The 20,721-nt window shown below is 41.2% G+C and overlaps 1 protein-coding gene across 17 annotated transcripts in view; it reads right to left on the reverse strand.

Annotated features, from left to right (window-relative positions):
* Positions 1 to 20,721, reverse strand: part of MICAL2 (microtubule associated monooxygenase, calponin and LIM domain containing 2) — a 144,641-nt gene that overhangs the window by 73,597 nt on the left and 50,323 nt on the right. For 7 of the 17 annotated variants that reach the window (XM_083724321.1, XM_083724320.1, XM_083724319.1 and 4 more), the window contains exons 8-16: positions 19,574 to 19,831; positions 18,565 to 18,680; positions 17,536 to 17,662; positions 16,962 to 17,052; positions 16,695 to 16,842; positions 12,789 to 12,988; positions 11,696 to 11,802; positions 6,463 to 6,519; positions 5,234 to 5,383 (exon numbers count right to left, since the gene is read on the reverse strand). In XM_083724321.1, the coding sequence (XP_083580447.1) occupies positions 5,234 to 5,383; positions 6,463 to 6,519; positions 11,696 to 11,802; positions 12,789 to 12,988; positions 16,695 to 16,842; positions 16,962 to 17,052; positions 17,536 to 17,662; positions 18,565 to 18,680; positions 19,574 to 19,831 (1,254 nt within the window). Of the gene's footprint in view, positions 1 to 171; positions 1,256 to 1,424; positions 2,611 to 5,233; positions 5,384 to 6,462; positions 6,520 to 11,695; positions 11,803 to 12,788; positions 12,989 to 16,694; positions 16,843 to 16,961; positions 17,053 to 17,535; positions 17,663 to 18,564; positions 18,681 to 19,573; positions 19,832 to 20,721 lie in introns of all 17 variants that reach the window. The other 10 variants (XR_014560576.1, XM_083724317.1, XM_083724310.1 and 7 more) reach the window with 3 other exon arrangements.

Below are 20,721 nucleotides of genomic sequence, written 5' to 3' on the forward strand. Positions count from 1 at the left end.
GGTAAGTATGCTTGAAAGAGTTATATGGTAGGAACCAAAGCAATATTGCCCACATTTTCACTGCTCAGAATTGTCCTGGAGATGATCAGCGGTTCTGCTAAAAGAGAAGGAAGGAAACAGGGAAGGGAGAGAGGGTGGGAAAGGGGAAAGAGAGGAAGAACGTGCCATCACCTGTTTATATTTTTCCTCCACATGCTGAAGGCGTTGAAGCACACCAGACAGGGCAAATGCAGCAGGACAGGAAGACGCAAGGGATTCAGAAAGCCTGGACTCCAGCTCTGCCCGTTCTATGTGTCTCAAATGCCTGGCCATTGGATGAGGACCAGGCAAGGACTGTACGGGCTCCCTGGCCATGTGTTCAGACCTAGCTACCGCCTGAAACTGGGAAATACTTGAAATGAAAAAAGGGATCTTTCTTCCATCAAAGCACATTCTGCAATTAAAAGTGCCTAAGTAATGCATGTGCCAAAGTCAGAGTGCAGCAAAACAAACAGGCATCTCATGCATAGGAATATTCCTTTTATGAAGCAGTGGTGCATAAAACTCAAGCAGTTATCAGTGGACTGTAGCTTATAAAGTGGACAGAGTAGACTTAAGTCTTAACAGCTTGGAAGTTCAGCGGCCCTTTAAGTTCTACACATTATTATTATTATTAATTATTATTATTATTATTACAGAGAATAAGCCAGGAGTCCCTAAATCCCTGATTAAAACCTCATTTCAGCCATTAACTTAATGGGTGGCCCTAAGCAGGCCCCCCTCTCTCAGCCACATCAGGGAAATAATACTGGCACTCACATAGAGTTGTTGCAAGGATCATTGAAAAAATGTTTATGAAATGCTTTAAGCATCCCCAGTACTCAATAAATACCAAGTATTATTGGAAGCCTCAGTGAAGTCTCATGACAATCTGAATATTATATTTTGATTTTTATCCTGTTATGAGGCTGTGTCAGAAAACTGCATTGAGTTCACTAGGTGAACAAGGCAGGATATCTCAACATATTATTTCAGAAAAGACAAACCACTGTATAATCAACTAATTTATACTGCAACCAACGGGCAACAAACTACCAATTATTTAAATGCAGAAGTCCATCTCCAGCTGGAGAGTTACAAGAAAAAGTACTCTTATATGCCACAGGGTATTCTTTATTTGGGGAGGGGAATGTGACAGGGGACTAGGGTTATCTTCCAGTTCTAAGACTTGCAAAAATTTCCAGTACAAAGAATAAAATGATAGTTGCTAACAGGTCTTCCCAGTGGCGTAGCATGGGTTGTCAGCACCCGGGGCAAGGCAAGTAATTTGCGCCCCCTAACCCGTGGATTTTAGTAGGGGCAGAGAGCTGCGAGTGCGAGCGCCCCCCCCCCAGATGTTGCGCCCGGTGCGGCCGGCCCCCCCTGCACCCCCCACGCTACGCCACTGGGTCTTCCTATACTAGTATTGCCATAGAGTCTCCTCTGTTCAGTGAATATGCCAGGGAAGAGATAAGAACATAAAACTTCCAGCAACAGTAGCTCACAACACAGCTACCCATGCTTAAGTTTATAAGTGTACATGTGCATAGGTGGGGGAGTGGAATGAATCTAAAATTCACAACTGATTATCAGCTCAAAATGCCCATGTTGGCCTAGCTGAACTTGTCCTTCTTCCTTAGAAGTGGAGAATTTGGGAATCAAGCTCGCATTCTCTAGCAAGCCACATTGGTTTGTGGCATATGCCAAGCCCAGAATGCAATTCAAAAGCAGGAGGCTCAGAGGCAGGTCGAAATGCATGGGAAACTCTTCAGACAGCTGTAACCGCAAGACTCTCTTTCAGGGGATTTGGGAAACTAGGCTAACTATGTTTATTTCTAAACATTTCCCAGAGGTGTGCTCTAGATCTTTTATTGGTTTCTGAGTCAACGAACCATACCAAAGACATCCCTTGGAACAAAACCTTTAATTGCCTAAGTATTATAACAGACAGCATGCTTCAAAATATGCCACACTAAACTTTGCTTTGCCCAAGCTTTAGAAACCAACACATGCTATCATTTACAATTGATATTACCCGTGTGTTGGGCTCTGCCTTGTTAGGAGCTATGGGGTTTTGCTATTGTATTATTTGTTATAGTATTGCTACAACCGGAGCATATTGTCTCCTGCCTTTGTCCAATGGCAAAACTGCCACACGTCTTCTACTTTAAAAAGGCAAGCTAAACTATGATCCAGTGTGAAGTGCAGTGCAGCACAACAACAGTAGAAACCATATCAACCCATACACCAACATGCTATGGTGGTTGTGTCAACCAGGCCTTTCATTAAAGTCTAAAGATGGCAGCAGAGCCCCATGCGATCTCAACTCCCTTCATTCTTCACATTCTCCTATCAAATAGCAGACTTACAAAGGCAGCTAAGCATCTCTATGCTCCTGATGTTTCTCACTGATGTTACCCACCATGGTTTGCAGCCTTAATGTTAGAACGAACAGTCGGTCACTCCCTAGTGAATTCCTACCTGACTTTTTGGTGGAGGTGGCAGGTTACAGGTTGGCTCCTTGGGTTTAGCAAAGCGAGGATTTACAGGAGGGTCAGAACAAAGGTGCAAAGCTGGCTTATCTACTAGATCCTTAAATGTAAAAAGCAGAACAGTTCAAGGAGATAAAGGAAGATCTTAGGAAGACTGGGAACAGGATTGAAAGACAGTATGAGGCAGAAGAAATGAGAAAACACATTTGAAGGCTAATAAAGGTGCTTTGTTAGGGTTTCTGCAAGTCACATTTGGAATTTATTACCATACCGCAGTTTGTACTTTTGACACCCACAGATGTAACAGTATGTGAAATGCACCATTAAATGTGACTATTTAAAGAGCAAGCTACAGGCAAACTAGATGTTGCACACATGAGTGCAAATAGGAGATGATCTCATGATTTTCAAGTCATCTTTGTACCACAAATTACTTATGTTATATGTGGTTGGTGGTGGTTTCTAAACATGTTCTTTGGCTTGTATGCTCTGTGGACTTACTAGGAAGGCAGATCTGAAGTGCAAACATTACCTGAACAATAACTAACTAACTAACTAACTAACTAACTAACTAACTAACTAACTAATAACCCCACAAGGTTCGTGTATGTAGCCCACATCGATTTTGTATAGCTATCACACCGAAATCTAGCAAGGGTCTAAACAGATTCCGGATCTGGTCTGCTGAATGATCAGCTTGAGACGGAGCCAATTCAAAAGCTCGGATCTGAGCCCTGGGAGACCAATACAAGAGGGTTCTTTAAAGTTTGCTAACTGCCTACCATGTGAATTTACTTGGTTGCGTCATTTTATTTTCATGTCAATGGCCAAGAAGTGCAATTGTGATACTATAACTCACCATGTGATCAAGATGATCTAAGTGTTAAGCAACTTACAAATGTGTTACAGCTCCTGAATGCTTTATCCATAAGCACCATCCTCATTCTATGTGGAGGAATAGCCAGCACCAATCCCATTGCTAGAAGCATAACATTTTCCCTAAGCATAACATCCACAAGTCCTATGTACAGAGAACAACTCCAGCTCAGAATAAGGGAGGCAGCTTTTAAGTTAGCATAACTATTTACCGTACTTTTCCGTGTATAAGACTAGGGTTTTTTTTTTACTTAAAAATAATGTTAAAGGGGCGGTAATCTTATACATGGGGGCAATCAACCCCCATTTTCTTAATTTTGAGTCCCCCAAAATAGGGGGAGTGTTATACAGTGGTACCTCAAGTTATAAATGCCTCAGGTTACAAATGCTTCAGGTTACAAACTCCGCTAACCTGGAAGAGTTACCTCGAGTTGAGAACTTTACTCCAGAATGAGAACGGAAATCGTGTGCCAGCGGCACAGCAGCAGCAAGAGGCCCCATTAGCAAAAGCACGCCTCTAGTTAAGAACAGTTTCAGGTTATGAACGAACCTCCAGAACGAATTAAGTTCGTAACTAGATGTACCACTGTACACAGAAAAATACGGTATGTCCCAGCAAATAGCCTGACACATGTACATAGGTGTCTGTCGAATTTTAAATGTTTTTCAAGCTAGCTCATTTTGGTGCAGTGTAAAATTTCAGAGTGCCCACTAGGGCTACTAATTTTGTTTAACCATCATCACTCTTTGAAAGTCTCGAGTCCCAAAGCAGGTTGCTAACCAGTGCACAGGTTGTTCAGTGAAATACATATCAAAGCCATCTAGGTCTGTGGAATCTGGATTGTGGCCTTCACAGCACTGTGGAGGTATACATACCTTTGAAAGCAATACATAAAAAACCTTTAAAAGCCATTTCCACATGTAATTCAGAGGGTCTACTCTATGTTAGTTGGATACTACCTGCAATTGAACTTTTATTGACTTATAATGAATACAAGTTGTTAACTACTCAAGGCAGCATGAAAACAAAAATCTGTTACAATATTCCAGTATTATTACATAATTTTACCCTAACATCCAGTTATCAGACAGTGACTTGGACATTACCAATATTATCAGATTTTCTAGTGTCTAAAGTGACTCCATGTGCATTTCACCCTAACAGAGCTACTCATTTTGGCCCTTTGGTCATTCCACCCAAATGCAGTGGTACCCCGGGTTAAGAACTTAAATTTATTCTGGAGGTCCGTTCTTAACCTGAAACTGTTCTTAACTTGGGGTACCACCTTGGCTAATGGGGCCTCCTGCTCTCCCCGCGCTGCCGCCGCACGATTTCTGTTCTCATCCTGAAGCAAAGTTCTTAATCTGAGGTACTATTTCTGCGTTAGCAGAGTCTGTAACCTGAAGCGTCTGTAACCCGAGGTACCACTGTACAGGAAATGCAAAATGGATGTTTCCTTTCCTCCCACATCTTAGAATTACCATAACTACCTGTAGGCAGCCTTCCCTGTCTGCGCTGCCTATGATCATTCTAGCCATTTCCTATGCATGTGGACACTCTGAAGCTTAAATGGAACTCCACTGCCCAGAAGAACTGTTCTTGTGCAAACCCAAGAAAAGCTTCCTCAAAACTACTGACTAGAAATGGCTGTGAATTATTTCCTTATACTCGAACAACCGTGTGGATATGACATGTGTGAAGTATCCAAAGAGCTCCAACTACCAGTTTTCATTTTAAGTATTTCAGGCTTTGGGCTCTAGGCATGTTGCTCATAACAGCTGATTACTCATGAGAAAGAACTCACCTCCATTTTCAAAGAAGAATTTTACAATTATTATTTACTCACCTGCCTCCGTAGTGAAGGACCGGGAGCATTTTCTTCAAATTTGGCTAAGAGCTGAGTTGCCATAGACTTCACTTTGTTTTGATTCATTCCTTCTTTCAAGTCCCCCAGCTGGTTACCAGAATTCGTACCTCGATTCAAAGAACTTGAAGACTGCAATGGAACAATTGAAGGAAAATGTATATACTCCACTTCAGAGAGAAGGTTAGGGACAGCCTGATATGGCATCTTGACCAGTCCACAGGCCACAGAAGTGTCACTGAATGCATGAAAAGTAAAACCAACTTTAAAATTTAAATAGAATCTTCAACAGATTTAAAATTCAGATAAAATGAATGTGGGCCTATGACTGTGTTCAAATCCTCACTCAGCCATGACCCTCACTGGGTGACCTAGGGCAGTCGCTGCCTCTCAGCCTAACCTACCTCACAGGGTTGCTGTAGGGATTAAATGAGGAGAGGGAGAACCATGTATGCCAACTTGAGCTCTTTGGAGAAAAAGGTGGGATAGAAATGCCATTAATCAATCACTCAATCAATGGCATGCATTGAGACACAGATGCAAGTAATGGAAAAAAGCAGAAAGCCTATGAAAAATGGAAGGTTACTTTACTTTCCCCATGTTCAGCCTATAAAGTCTATGGAAACATACTTTCTCTCTCTCTCTCTCTCTCTCTCTCTCTCTATATATATATATTCATTCATAAGTCAGGCTTCAAAAGAAGGTAGACTGGGGATAGTAAGGTGCTAGGCATGGCATCTGGTCCCATCTCCCACTTTAAAAGGTGGAGCCTAGCATAGTTGGTTGGTTTTCACTTTTGATGAAGAAGGTAACTTCACACACACACACACACACACACACACACACACTTGTCTGTGTATGGATCAGAACTTTTTTGGCATGTTTATAATCTATAATGTAGATTCTATTTTTAGAGAATAGTGGAGAGAAATTAAAGCAATGCCTGTCAGACACTGCGTCTGTGAGTCGACATCTTCAACAGAAGCCAGGCTGCGAATCCAGCTGCAGCTTCTTATACCAAAGTCATTTAAACAAACAGAAGTCAATTTAATATAGATGCTCGCAAATATGAAAGGAAGAACTTTTTTTCAACAATTCTTATACTTTAAAGACTTAAGGATAATAGATCAGGACACTTGATTTGCCTAAAACGGTTGATCAGTTAAAACCATATACCAATAGCAAATTTAATCATGACAATTAGTACTAACCTCTTCAAAATTAATGAGACTTTTACGTCGCCTTTTACTGGTTTCATTTTCTTCTGCCTAAAAACAATTGGAGGAAGCAAAACATATCATTCACAATGGCATATACACTCAGAATCTATCAACTTAACAGAGAATGGCAGCTAAAATGGAGACATCCCACAAAACTAAATTCACTGGTCAGTGACAAAATGAATGGGTTGATCAGACCGAGGAATTGAGGTTAGGCACTAGCTTTAATTTAATTACTAAATAAGCTTGTAAATGTTTCCACTGACATATGTCTACAGAACTCATTCCAGGCCACTTTCAGTCATCATAAAAATTAGCTGAGGCTTGTTCTGCTATTTCCATAAGCATCTCCCTATCCTCAGCAAAATGTTATCTAGGAGAAACCAAGCTAGACTTGATGAGGCAGCGATGCTTATTATACGTTGCTTATTCCTGTCTCTCCATTCACATAAAAAGTGGGGTGGATGGGGTCAGATCCGAATCCTCCCTGCCCCTTGCCTAACTATTCTGTCAGCACAGGCCCTTTCCCCACCAGCAGCTTAAATACCAAATGTAAACTGAACTAAGAACAGTTGCCTGAAGCCATGGGAAGGCCAGATATTGCAAATGCTTTCATCCATGTGCCCCTTTTAGTATACACAAACGGCCAGACATTAAAACAAACATGGATGCCCAGTCACATTTAATTTTGCCCAAACATATTTGCTCCTTGTGAAACAGGCCTCATTAATAGCTTTAGGCTATCAACTTCCAGAATGGCTACCTAGGGCCAGCACAGCAGCCATAAAAAAATTATCGATAAAAATTAGATCATCATTTTCAGGTATCATAAAAGTCAAATTTGAGCAACAGCACATTCCACCAGGGACAGCTGGAATCTGAGATTTCTCAAGTAGCATTAGGCATGTGTGCAACAAATTCATTGAACTGGTCCTTCAATTCCTCCATGTAACTTTAACATAGGCTGATCCTATATACTTGGTGCCTCATTATGAATTAATGTCAAGATAACTCTTATTCATAAACTAATTTTAAACCATTTGCATTCTAGTCTTCAGCAGATTTTAGCCTTGCAAACACCTGGCAAGGATGGTTTTGTTGGACAAACAAGGTCACCAACTGAATTGCCTAACTAAGTCAATATTTCAGTATGGATTCCCAAAAACCAAGGCCAGCACTAGCCAATAGACCAGACTGATGAACTAAGAACTTGGCATTCAGTTTGCTGACAATGGCTAGATATGCCTTCAAGAAGCTTATGGTATCACAGCAATCCTGCAAGTGTTTCTGTACCACTGAAATAAATGGGGGCATGTGCTGTATTCAGGGTTGCAGCTCAAATGTGCAAAGTGGTTTGCAGTCATTATGTGATCAGCTCCATAAGGCCCTGAAATCACATAACTCCCATAACAATTCCCATTTTACAAATGGAGGAAATAAAAGCTGGGAGAAATACTTTGTCCGAGGCTCGTCAGTGGATTAAAGGCTACGCCAGAGGCCTCAGACACATTAGTTCAGACCAAAGCCAAGAGTTCTTTCAAACGAGTCAGAATTACATAACAAACGCTTTCATAATAACCAACGCTTATAGAAGTCTAGACTCCTCAGCTTTCTAATGCTACAAAGCATCTGAGTGTGTTGCTTTAGGCAGGACTTCGGAGGCAAAATGTACTGTGGCAGTGAAGCACACATAACTTTTAAGCACATCATTCAGTTGTGGTAACTGAGCTCAGAGGATTAGAACTCCAGTGCTGCCTGATTGAGGGCCTGCATGGATCTACAGATTTAATTCGCAGACATGAGAAATTATCTGCTATACGAACTGGTGAGCAAAACGTTACAGCACCCAACAAACATGTTGTAGGCTCTGGCTTGACTGGTATTGTGTTTCAATTTTCTTTTCTTGAAACACACCAAACATTTTGCTGGGGAAGAATATGTAACCTGTCTGTGTTCCTGCAAATGTCAAGACCAACCACAGGCTGCAGCCTTGTAATCTGCACTGCTGGCATTGAGCAGGGGCGGAGGGAGACAGCAAGATCAAAGAAACAAGGGATTCCTTTTTACATTTCCACTGCTTATAATAAATCATGCTGTACGGAATCAAGAATGATCTCAGCCCTGACTTTTGGGCTGATCCCAAAGAAAGAGAAACTGATGACAGTATGTTAAGTACTACGTCTTCCAAGTACCGGCTCTCACTAACAAAGCATCATGTTCGCTGTAAGCATTAGTCAGCCTAACAAGACTAAACACTGCGGTGGCACAATTTGTTCTGCTGGAGTTCGTATGTTCCCTCTCACGGGACAATAGAACACTTCTTATCTGGAGTCTTGAACAGGAGGCTTTGGTAAACGGATTTCTGTCTCCCCTTACTGCTGAATATGACTGACATAGGAATTAGAAAATTCAGATCTTTCTACAGTACGGAAAAATATTTGCTGCTAACAAATGAATAAAACAAAGAGATAAGCTGCAGGTGGAACAGGTAGAAACATTTCCCCCTATGTATAACAAATGCTGTTAACATTGTGCCAAGAGCTGAATAACTTCTCCCCACAGATGCCAGTCTACATTTTTAACAAGTGGTGCTTATGATAGCCATTTCAATAACAATGGTTAATTAAAAATCGGTGATACTGACAAAATTAAATAATTACTAGGTAGTATTCCAGACCATATGCTTCGTTTGAACTATTCTACAGTCATGCTTTTTATCAACTTATTGACGATGGGTGCTATTCAACTAAGTCATCCTCAGAATAAGATAAAGGTAAAGGACTCATGGACGGTTAAGTCCAGTCAAAGGTGACTATGGGATGCGGCGCTCATCTTGCTTCAGGCCAAGGGAGCCGGCATTTGTCTGCATACAGCTTTCTGGGTCATGTGGCCAGCATGACTAAACGCAATGGAACACTGTGACGGAAGCCAGAGCGCAAGGAAACACCATTTATCTTCCCGCCGCAGCAGTACCTATTTATCTACTGACACTGGTATGCTTTCGAACTGCAAGGTTGGCAGAAGCTGGGACAGAACAGCGGGAGCTCATCGCAATGTGGGGATTCAAACGGCCGACCTTCTGATCGGCAAGCTCCAGACGCTCGGTGGTTTAGACCACAGCACCAAATCCATGGGTTTAAGTTGCTACTCTGAGTACGACTTAGGTCCCCTTAACACCATACATTCAAAGCACGTCAATACCACTTTTAGCAGTCATGGCTCTCCCCCCCCCCCCCAAATAATTCTAGGAGCAGCCAGAATTATTTGGTGGAAACCATGGCTGTTTAAAAAGCAGTATCAGAGTGTTTTTAAGGCATTGTGCAAATGTGGGCTTAGTTAGATACCACCCCATGCCATTATTTTTTTTTTCTACTTAATGCCCCTGAGATTGCAGAGGTCCAAAAAAGACTTCCTTAAAAATGAAGGTTCTCATTTTCCTAGACCCATATTAGATTTTGTTGGGATCAAAATGATTATTGGTAGATACATGGGATTAGGATACAAAGTGCTCTCTAATCCAGCAAAAGCTCTTGTTGTTGAAAGGAAAGGGAAGATCTTCACCAATTCTCCTTTCCCCCTACAAGCTCCATCCATTTCCAACACACAATCCACCAAATAATTTTTTCAGGGGGTGCAAGTGGCTGTAGGTGGGAAAGAAACTGACAAAACCCACCGCCAAACTTTCCATTAGTGTGATGGTTTTGTGAGTAAGCATTCTACCCAAGGGATTTCTGGATCCAACAACCCTTAGGTGATAAAGTTAGATTTAAATTGTAAGGCTCTGAGAAGGATTTTGCTTAATTCTAATCTTTTACATGAAATTAGTTCTGTTAGGCCCTCTGAATTAATTAATAAATACAATATTATTTACATTTTTATTGTCCAGTTAAGAACAAGAAAACTGGGGGGGGGGGTAATGAATATGGGTTCAATATGAATTTTTAATTCAGGTTATTATTAATGTCCAGCACTAATATAAACAGGGCACAAGTATGCAGTGTTGTAATGAGTGAATTGTCCATGAACAAAAAAGCTGTTAAGTGACACCTTGAAAAATACCATATCAAGTTTTTAGCAAAACAATCTGCAGGAAGTTTGCTTTAAGAGGGTGTGGTATTCTTTCTCTCCTGGAAAATTTGATTTTTGTCAGTTAGGCTTCTGTTGAGTAAATGTGCCAGCTCTGTTTGCATGGCTGAGCGAAGAAATGCTGTTTCCTAAAAAGGGCATGAGGTAACTGCTTGGTAGCTAAGTGTTCATATGATTTGAGGATGTTATTTATAGAATGGGCAACATAAGAATGATCTTATACTTAGTTCTGAGTAAATTCTTCCTAGAACAATTTAGTGTGTTTCAAAAGACCCAGCTGCAGACAAGGATTTTATAAGTTGGCAAAATAATATTTCCTAACCTTTTCCTGCTTCATCTATGACCCTCTTAAAACAACAGAGACATTTTACCCATTTCTCTTCCAGCATTAAGGTTAAGTCTCAGTTTTGCATTCTGAGATTGCCACGAAAACAGAAAATAATAAAATCCTAACCCAAAAAGTGGAAATTAAAGCAAAGGAAAGTGTGCATTTGATTTGATACAATAAAAAATAATACCCTCACACAAAGACATTTTTTTTTTACTGAATCAGAAGATTTTGTTGCATGCTAAAGAAACTTCACATTTGGAATATAAACAATGACGTTTATCTTACTTGACCCAGTAAATAACCAAGATAATCTCACCTAACCAGATGGACAAATGGTCTGGCTCAATATAAGGAAGCTCTCTGTGGCCTCACAGTTCAATGGGGCAATGGAGGGGGGGGGTAAATACCAACAAAAAACCAGAGAGGAACTCTGCTGCTACAGAAGCTTTTAGCAAAGGCCACTTCGGCAAAGACACAGCCAGTAACGACTGCCCCTAATAAGTAAGATCTCTAAAATTTCAAATAACTCCCCTGCCAATTGATCATAATCCCTCCCCCAATTCACCACCCACAAATGCTGCAGTGAATTCCTAGAGGAAAGTATTCTGCAAACAAGCCTGGGAACTGCTTTGCTGGATCAAACCAAAGGCCAGCTGAATACTGTACTGTACATAATGTCCCCGAATACAAAATTCTGTTTTGGCTATCATAACTAATAGCTCTTTGATGAACACAAGCATATATTAATTTGGCTTATAATTGGGGGTTTTTAAAAGGACAGAGCTACTGAAGTTATAGGATGCTTACTTTAGGTATTCTCTTCCTTGGAAAAGTTAAATTCATGTAGTTATTGAAGTTGGATGATTTTGCTGAACAAAGATCCTTTCTTTCTCCATTTCGCTTATCCGTAGCACCTGTTCAAACATGGATAAATAAAGAAATAAATATAAAGTATGCTGTCCAGCAACTGGAGCATTCTTATTAGGCTAAGGAAATACTCCTCTTAATAAAGCATGTTTTGAAATTTAACCTCGAAATGCAAAAAGCTCTGTTTTACTCAACTGTATTTTAAAATAACATCACTGTCTGAGCCAAATAGCACAATCTTATTCCTATTTATCAAATTTTTAATATCACTATATTCAAGGGGTCTTATTCAAGCTAAGTGTGCCTGAGATTGCACTCATTTGCCTGTAAGCCAATCTAAGATTTCCCTATTGTGTCAGCAAGCATCACTGAAATTTGTATTACCTGGCCTCTAAATAGAAGTTTCAGCAGCTTGTAATCTAAGAGATCAAATACTGTTGCCCTAGCTCTTCTCTAGTTCAGATTTTAATCAACATGGAAGATGTCTTCCAGCCTTGCCACTCCCATCACCACTTCCCTTCCCTTAACTGGTGGACTGGAGGAAGATCTTTCTAATCCTGGTGGCTGTGGACCATGTGGAAGGTTGACTGAAATATGTCTCTCTCTTTTTGGTATGGTACTGACAGATACCACTATACTGAGAAACCTCATGCCCCAGCACTCCTGGTGCCTGGTACATAAGTCAGATTTGTTTACTTGTTAGGATGGAGTGAATGAGTGCAAAACCAACAACTTTGTGTGAAACATTACAGCGACACTAAGTACAGATGAATGGCAATGACCATGTCACCCAGCTCTAGATAAAATATTTAAGCTGGCATAAGCCATTCACAATATTAGACATTACACCCCCATTTCGTTTTAAAGCCTGGGATAACCACAGAACACAGCTATTACAGTTGGACATTCCAGAGCAAGTTATATTGGAGCTGCAAGGCAAACTTTGGCTCGGCTTCAGGGTCAATCGGGCAAGCTGTAAAACAGTGAAAGGCTGGCTTCTCTTAAGACTTAAGAGCAACCTAGATTGACTTACCCACAGCTCTCAGAGGTGTTCCCCTAAATAGCTCATAGAATTTTGAGAGGTACATGACCATACTGAGTTTATCAGGCTCTCCAGAAGACACCATCTCTTTCCCCGTAGTGACGGGGGGAATTCCAAACTCTCGCTCAGCAATGTCAAACGCCAGCTGGTTGTTTCCAACGGCATCTTCTTCATTCAGGGAGTCAAAGTCACTTGGGGATTCAAAAAGAGGGGCACATCAGTCTGCAGAAGTGTAGATATTTTAGTTCCCCTGCACTGCCCTTCAATAATATCTTCTATTTCGGAAACATTTTATAAGCAACCATTTCAGAAGCCTGCTGCAATCCTCCACAGAGAAATTTTGTTTAGGAAAATTGGCACCCCCACCAAACAACACATGAAAGTAACCAAGCACTTCGATTTAGTTAAATCTAAATACTTCTATTCGGTTGAAAAAGTTGCCTCCTTGAGCAAAACTGAACATGTGTGGTCTAGGAATCAGCCAAGTGCTACCCTTGGTGCAAATCACACTTCAGCCTTCAACTCACTGGGTGGGCCTTGAAAGGTTGCCATCTCATCTTCAATCCTCAGCCATGCAAAAGAAACAACCTTGAATTGTGGCTTAGTCCCATCCACAATAGGCATTCAAATCAGGATCATACCACTTTAAACAACCATGCCTTCTCCCAAAGACTCCTGTAAAGGGTGCTGAGAGTTGCTAGGAGAAACCGATTATCCTCACAGCGCTACAATTTCCAGGGTCCCCTGGGAAGAGGGATTGCCTGTTAAACCAACTCTGGAAACTGTAGCTCTGTGAGTGGAACAGGGGTCACCTCTCTGCTGACAACGACAACCAATTCACAATTCAAAAAACCTATATGAAACAACATGTGCCAAACAATAATATGTTGAAACTCCTATCCTAGGAATTGAGGTAGGTATTTCTGTCCCTGGTGCAAACATGGCAAATGCTAGCAGGGAAGGTTGATGCTTGCAACATAGCAACAGCATGTCTGGACACAGTGCTCTGCCCCCCTCCCAAAAAAAAATCTGATGAACTTTTTCAGTCATATTTTTTTTTTGGGGGGGGGGGAGAAAAAGGCTATATTCTTCCTTTCAAAAGAATACCAATCCCTGTTCCCACCAGCACAGACCCTGAAAAGGTGCTATCTTGTGATGTCGCATCCTTCCACACAGACATGGAATCAGAAATGGTCCTGAAGCACACTAGGAGTGGTTGTTTGCCACAGTGGTGCAAAGTCTTTAAAAGGCAGCCAGGGTTGGAGTATCCAGCACTGTCAAATCAAAGTGTAAATCTTCCGCCCCTAAAGATTTTTAACCATTTCTCCAGCTCACCTCCAAAAACTGCAGCAAATATTTCTCCACTTTTACAGCCAGAGAGAATTAAGCTCTGAAAACAAGGAAATGCCATTGGCTGAGCTCTATTACACATGGATTAATTCCCCTCACCTTTCAAAGGATTTAGCCATTATACTTATGATTTCCTTTCAGGAAGGGGACACAGCTGGTGATATTCAACATGTAACTTGATAAATCAAACCATGCCAGATTGAAGAAGATCCCTAAGCGGTGAACCTGATCTTTGAGAGAGGATGCAATGCTATCCAAAAGCAGATGACTTCCACAGCCCTGGTGGGTTAAACCACCAACCAACAGTGCCCCTCTCTTATCTGGATTCAGTATACTAAGCCCCATCCATCTCACTATGGATAATTCAGAGTCAGACATCCTCATCTAACCTTTAACCACATTAGATGAAAAAGGCAGAGTGAGACTGCAGAAGCATACCCATGCTACCTAAACCCCAACTTCCAGAAAACCTCTCCTAGCAGTTTAATGTTGATGTTAAATAGTATGGTGTGCAGAACAGAACTTTGCAGAGCACCATAACAAATGCAATGGATTTATGAAGAAGAAAACTCCATCCCACTTTCAACCCCTCAAACAGAAATGGAAGTCCTTGAGCACAGTATCTCCCACGTTCAACCGGACAGGCCACCCAAAAAGTATACCATGGTCCATGAGATAGGCAATGAGAAGTCCAGATCAATTAGCAAGAGCTAGACTGCACCCTCTCTCAACAAATGTCATCAACCAAGGCAGTTTCAGTTCGCAAGCCATGCCAAATAATGACTGAAATGGGTCTAGGTAATCTCTGTCATCCAGGAATAATTACATGCTTGAGCACCTTAACCTGAAGAGGTTGCAGCCAGACAGATCAATTAGTGTCAAAGGAGGCTTCCCCCTTCACCACTTCCACTTCGCTACTGCCCCCTTCAAGGCAACTAGCAGCACCATACCTTATCTCCCAAAGAGATGCATTTACCATTTGCTGGTTCCAACCATTCCCTCTCACACTGGTGATAAAAGCCATGGGAAATGGTAAGCCAGACCTTTCTAAGTGCCTTGTTAGCACTATCAGAAAGCAAGAACAGAAAGAGATTCAACAAACTGTCAGAAGGCCCTCAGAATTAAGGAGTGTTGCCATCAAGTCCAAGAGCATAGCAATTTAGAAAGCCCCTGGCTGCTCCTGCCCCAAGCAGCAGCAACAGTAAAGACAAGAGGGGGAGGGGGACAATAGTGGAGCACAAGCCCTCCTCCAGTTAGTTCTCAGGTGTTTGTGGCTACTTACTGAAGCAGCCATTTTAACTCTAAGGTGTACTTTCATAGGAGTAAGTAAAAAAAAACCCCACAAAACCACCTCCATCCAATCATGTACAGCAGGCATGGCCAAACGTTTGGGACTACAATTCCCTGACCACTGGTCCTGTTAGCTAGGGATGATGGGAGTTGTAGTCCCAAAACAGCTGGAGGGCCAAGTTTGGTCATGCCTGATGTACAGTGTTTAAATCTGCTAGTAAGGACTATTTCTCTAGTAGTGTCATGACCAGATATTTTTGACACTGTCTGCACCTCAAAACAAATCCATGGGGAGGAACGGCTTTAAGGTGTAGGGCCACCCTGAGTTCTTTTCTGCTACCCCCTAAATAATCTGGGCAGAAGGTTACTTAGGCAGATCACGTTCTTTGGCTTGGGTAACAATACAAAACAGAGCTTGAGGCTTAACATACACATTCTAAAATGTCTTTTATTCAGGCTATCCCCAAAAAATCCCCATATGGCACTAACTGCATGGTTTCTGCATCACTCCCAACTTGGGAGCCAATACAGTCACGGCAGGAATACAAAGACAGCTTCCAGAAGGGGTTTATAATCCAAAGTTCTACATTTGTAACAATGCTTCCAAGTCCCTGGCAAATCAAACTGGCCAAATCATCAGGAGAAGGATGAACACTCATTCTTGAAGGGCCTGGTGAAGGTAATGGTGTAGCACACTACTCTGTGCGTAACAGGCAAGGAAACACCCATAGAACCAACTGTTGGATGTCTCCCCAGGGTTCGGATCCTTAACATCATAACAAGTCATATCAAGTTGGCCATCCAATACCAATTCAAGAATTGGTAGTGTATATATCCTGAATGTTTTGTGTTGCAGTGAGCCCTTTTGGCACAGACCTAGTAAAGCTATGGGATTCTTTTTTCCACAAATATCATCTTCCCATGTATATTTGCAAAGAATTATAGCGGTTTCTTGCTTTAAAAAAAAAAAAGCAATTCAGACTCCGACAAAAGTAAGCAAAAACGATACAGTTAAAATCTCAAGTATTAGTTCTTGGAAACTGTATACCTTGCATTTTTACTTTTTTTAGTACTGAGCCAAGGACATTCACGAAGGAAAAAACGAGCAAATACATGCTTAGTTGCAAAAAAAAGATGTTAAAAAGGGAAACAAACTCTCCTCACTGTTTTGATTGGCTTTACCCAAGTCTATACTTTTGTAGGTGGCAGAACCTGCAATTAGCTAGCATTACACATATAAAAGACATAAGAACTTACATGAGGTCAGGTCTGAAGCGATGCATAATTGCACATAAGGCAAGGCCACTCCTCCATGAAGTAGTGAGGTCCATGACACTAACATTCCTGTATCCTTCTGTTTGTTTTTGACACCAGGTTAAAAGCTTGTTTGGCCTTATATCAGATTCTGAAATAGCAGATTTTAAAAAAATAAATGTATACTCACTTGTCCAAAGCTACAAATCTCCCCTCCCCTCACCATTTATAGGATGTAAAAAGCATAATAATAAAACATGCATTTCATACCATGTCTTGAAAGTCCAATTGATCTTCTAATGGAGTCTGCTCTCTCTAGAGGGAATGGCTGAAGCTCATTTGTAATGTACAGATGCTTCACCTAAGGAAAGGCACACCCCATAAAATACAATACTTGCTATAACAACCCTGAATTCTCAATCTGCTAATTATTCAGACTCAAAATAAGCCTGTCATACCAACATTTTCCCATCAAGTAACATGAAAGGTTATCAAAATTTCTGACTCAAACCTGGAATATAAACCAGGAGACCATGATTTATAAAGCCTGATGTGATCATCCTAATTGGGTCCGTATCTCCAAATCTCTCAAATGTTTCGCTTATACAAACATTGCTTTATCTAGGGAATTGGAGGCTGAGTGACTTGACCTTTCTACAAAAGTCAGTCATTTACAGAGCATTCACACTGCTTTCTAGAGCTTGTGGGTTGTATTCAATGTTAGTCATATTCAGAGTAAACCCTCTGAAATTAGCAGACGTAACTAAGGTTCATTAATTTTAATTGGCCTGCTCTTGAGTAGAACTTAGCTGGAGACAGGCATTTCTCATGTACCCCAGCTTACCTGATGAGGTCGAACACAACTTGAGTTCAAGTTTGGATAACGTGTTGCAGGATCAATGGTGTACTGGTCAAAGTTCTTAGTGATATTTTCAGGTGTTGTCTGAGGTAAGAGCCTATAAATGCTTTCTCTGGAAGGTAAAAACAAAAGGTTGCAAGTGTGTGTGTATATATATGTGTGTGTGTGTGTGTGTGTGTGTGTGTGTGTGTGTGCTTTCTATCTTACAGTGTTTTCTTTACCTTATGTGCTCCCTGCATATATTTAGAATGTCAAACACAATACTTGAAAACATTGTCTAAACATGATAAATGACTGGGGTGGGAACAACTGAGACAGACGTTAAGTATGTCTTCCTCAAGCAGGAAAATAGCTAGGAAGAAATAAGATTACATCACCCAAGATCATATGGCTTTGATTTTTTCCCCCCTTCACACAAGGAAGCAGCTCCTTCAACCACAAAACAGCATCGGGTATAGATTCACCCAATCATTATTAGTCAGTGAGGATTCCAAGTACGACTGTACTATCTTTTTGTCATCCACAAACATGCTTTCTCAGCCCTTATATGCCCTTTCTCTAAGTCCAGACTCTTGCCTTCATTACTCAACACACAAAATGCCATCCTAATAAATCCTCAGCAGCTCTTTGATTCTTACTTACTTATTTAGTATTCTGCCCTTCATCCAAAGGCCTCGGGGCTCTTCACAACAGAAAAACACAAAGCCTGCTGAAGACATTCTTATTTAGACATGCCTACCCAGATGTTCATAATGTTTGTGAGAGTTTTTATTTGCCTTAGTCTGGTCTATTTTGGTTTTGACTTTCTGTGTGTTTTAAATTATGGTTGTAATTTTTTTAATAACAATTTTACTGTTTCACTTTTTTTTTGTAAACTACTTTGAGGCCGTTCTACAATGAAGCAGTACATAAATTTAAATAAATAAATAAAATGGATCAACCCAGGCCCCAGGAAAATCGAAGTTTGCTTGGTTTCACTGTAATATATGGGAAGAACAAACAAGAGATGCCAACCTTTCTGCAAGGATATCAAGTGGATGCTTTCCTTGGGCCCAACTTTTCACCATCCACGCTGTGTCAAACGCAGCCAGGAACCCTCTTGCACAACCAGTGCCCATGGGCCAGAACGGCTGTGAAATAACATCAACATATTAGATGAACTCTAACATCATGATCATTCTGAAATGACCACACAGCTATTACTGTGCTCTTCAGAATGGTAGAAAACTGTTCTTAGAGACTTCAAATCAGCAACTCCACCATATTGGCATAAAACATTTAATCAATATGTCCCCTAGTGTGGTGACTGGTTAAAGTATCCACTTACAAGTCACATATGATGTCATCCTGCCAAATGGAAAAGACAAATGCCCACAGAATGTAGGAGAGTTAATAAAAAGCTCTAGATCCACAGGGCCTATATCCATTTGCTGGGAGAATGTAAGGGATTCCACCGATGTGAGCTAACATTTCTAAATCAAACCTATTGTTTTTCATTGTAGCCTGAACAGGCAAAATTCAAATCCTATTTCTGTTCTCTTTGGAACAATGGACCCTCTCCAATGTTCCAGCTCTGCTGTCGAAACAAACCTCCATGTGCATGATGGAGCCTCCTTCACCTCTCTTTTCTCCTCCAGCTCCCCACCCCACTACCCCAATCAATCAGCTCTGGAGAGTTGGGGAAACGTCCAGAGCAGATTTGGGAGCACATGGAGATAAGGAAAGGAAACTGAAGCCCCACTGGGTCAGCAGAACTATGTGTGTGGAGCACTGGATACAACCCAATGAAGATCTTGTGTTCCCTGTTATTTAAAATTAAACTCACTATGATTTGGTGCAAGCCATGGTATTTACATAAGATCCTGGAACTCCAGCTTTTAAATAAAAAATAAGTTTCGAGCTCTCATGGCTGCACAGCTTTGAATATGTAATTGCTAAAATCTCCAAGGTGTTCCATGGTATCAAAGAAGCCACCTGCCTAAACTTTTTTTTTTTTTAAAAAAGGGTGACAACGACACACTACCTCTAGTAAACTGTCTCCAACAAGAGCAACCAACAGCTGGTGTCTGTGTCTCTCTCGTATTAATGCAGCATTTTCAGAGGCATACATGGAAGTAAAATCAAACATGGCTACATCTGGTTGACCGTAGTGATTAATTGCAAAATCCAAGGCAGGCAGTTGGTAATCGGTTGCAAAATCGGCAGCTTCTCTTGCATAGGACAGCAGATTGTCTTGGTCTACGTTTTCCCCACAGAGTAGCATTTCAGTATCAATATAATCCTACATTGGAAGACAAAACTATATCATTAGAGATCTTTGGATGTTCGCACAACTGCTACACAAAAAATATTATGATATTCCACATGGGAAGAACTGAAGGTTTGATAAGATTCAGGTTATATTCTGACTTCTTTCTTTTAAAAATGTATTGATGTATTTATCTTATGTTACTCAGTATATTTAAGTCAAGTTTAGAGACCATGATCTGGCTTTCACGCAATACTAGATTAAACCATGGATCCTTTTGCTGTCATGCTACCTAGGGATAAAACATGGTTGGGCTTAGTTATGTCTGAACCTGACCCTATTGTGTGTCTCATGCCAAATAAACCATGAGCCTGGAGCCAAGGTTTGATCTCGGCTTACCACTCATGATTTGTCTGGGGAAAGCAGAATACAAGGCTTGGATTGGATGTAATGCTAAGCCAAACCATGGTTTAGCCCTGTGGAGCTCAGCAGCAGCAGAACTGGGGAAAGAGTGCTGTGGTCGTAACCACGCCCCTGGAAACCTGCCTGTTTGTTTATTCACTAAATCCAGGTGAAGGGATTGAAGGTAAGATCAGATTCACCCATCAGCTGATGAGAGAATGGAACTGTGCTTTCGAATGATCTCTCCTCTATGCTCCTCCTTCAAACCACCACGATTCGAAGGAGGAAATTCAGGGTACCCAATAGTGTGCTGCAATCCTCCCATCAGCTGATGGACTGGTGGGAACTCACCTTGCTGGATCCAAGGAACAACTGGGAGCTTTGAGCTTGTTCTTTTGAAGTCCTACCCCTACACATTCACATACAGTGTCAGGTATAGGGTAATGGGTGGGGCTTCCTGAAAATGGCCTGGGGGACCACATTTGGTCTGCAGGATGTAAGTTCAACACTCCTGCGGTAAT

The sequence above is a fragment of the Podarcis gaigeae genome (genome assembly GCF_964106915.1).
Source record: "Podarcis gaigeae genome assembly, chromosome: 1".
NCBI lineage: Eukaryota > Metazoa > Chordata > Lepidosauria > Squamata > Lacertidae > Podarcis > Podarcis gaigeae.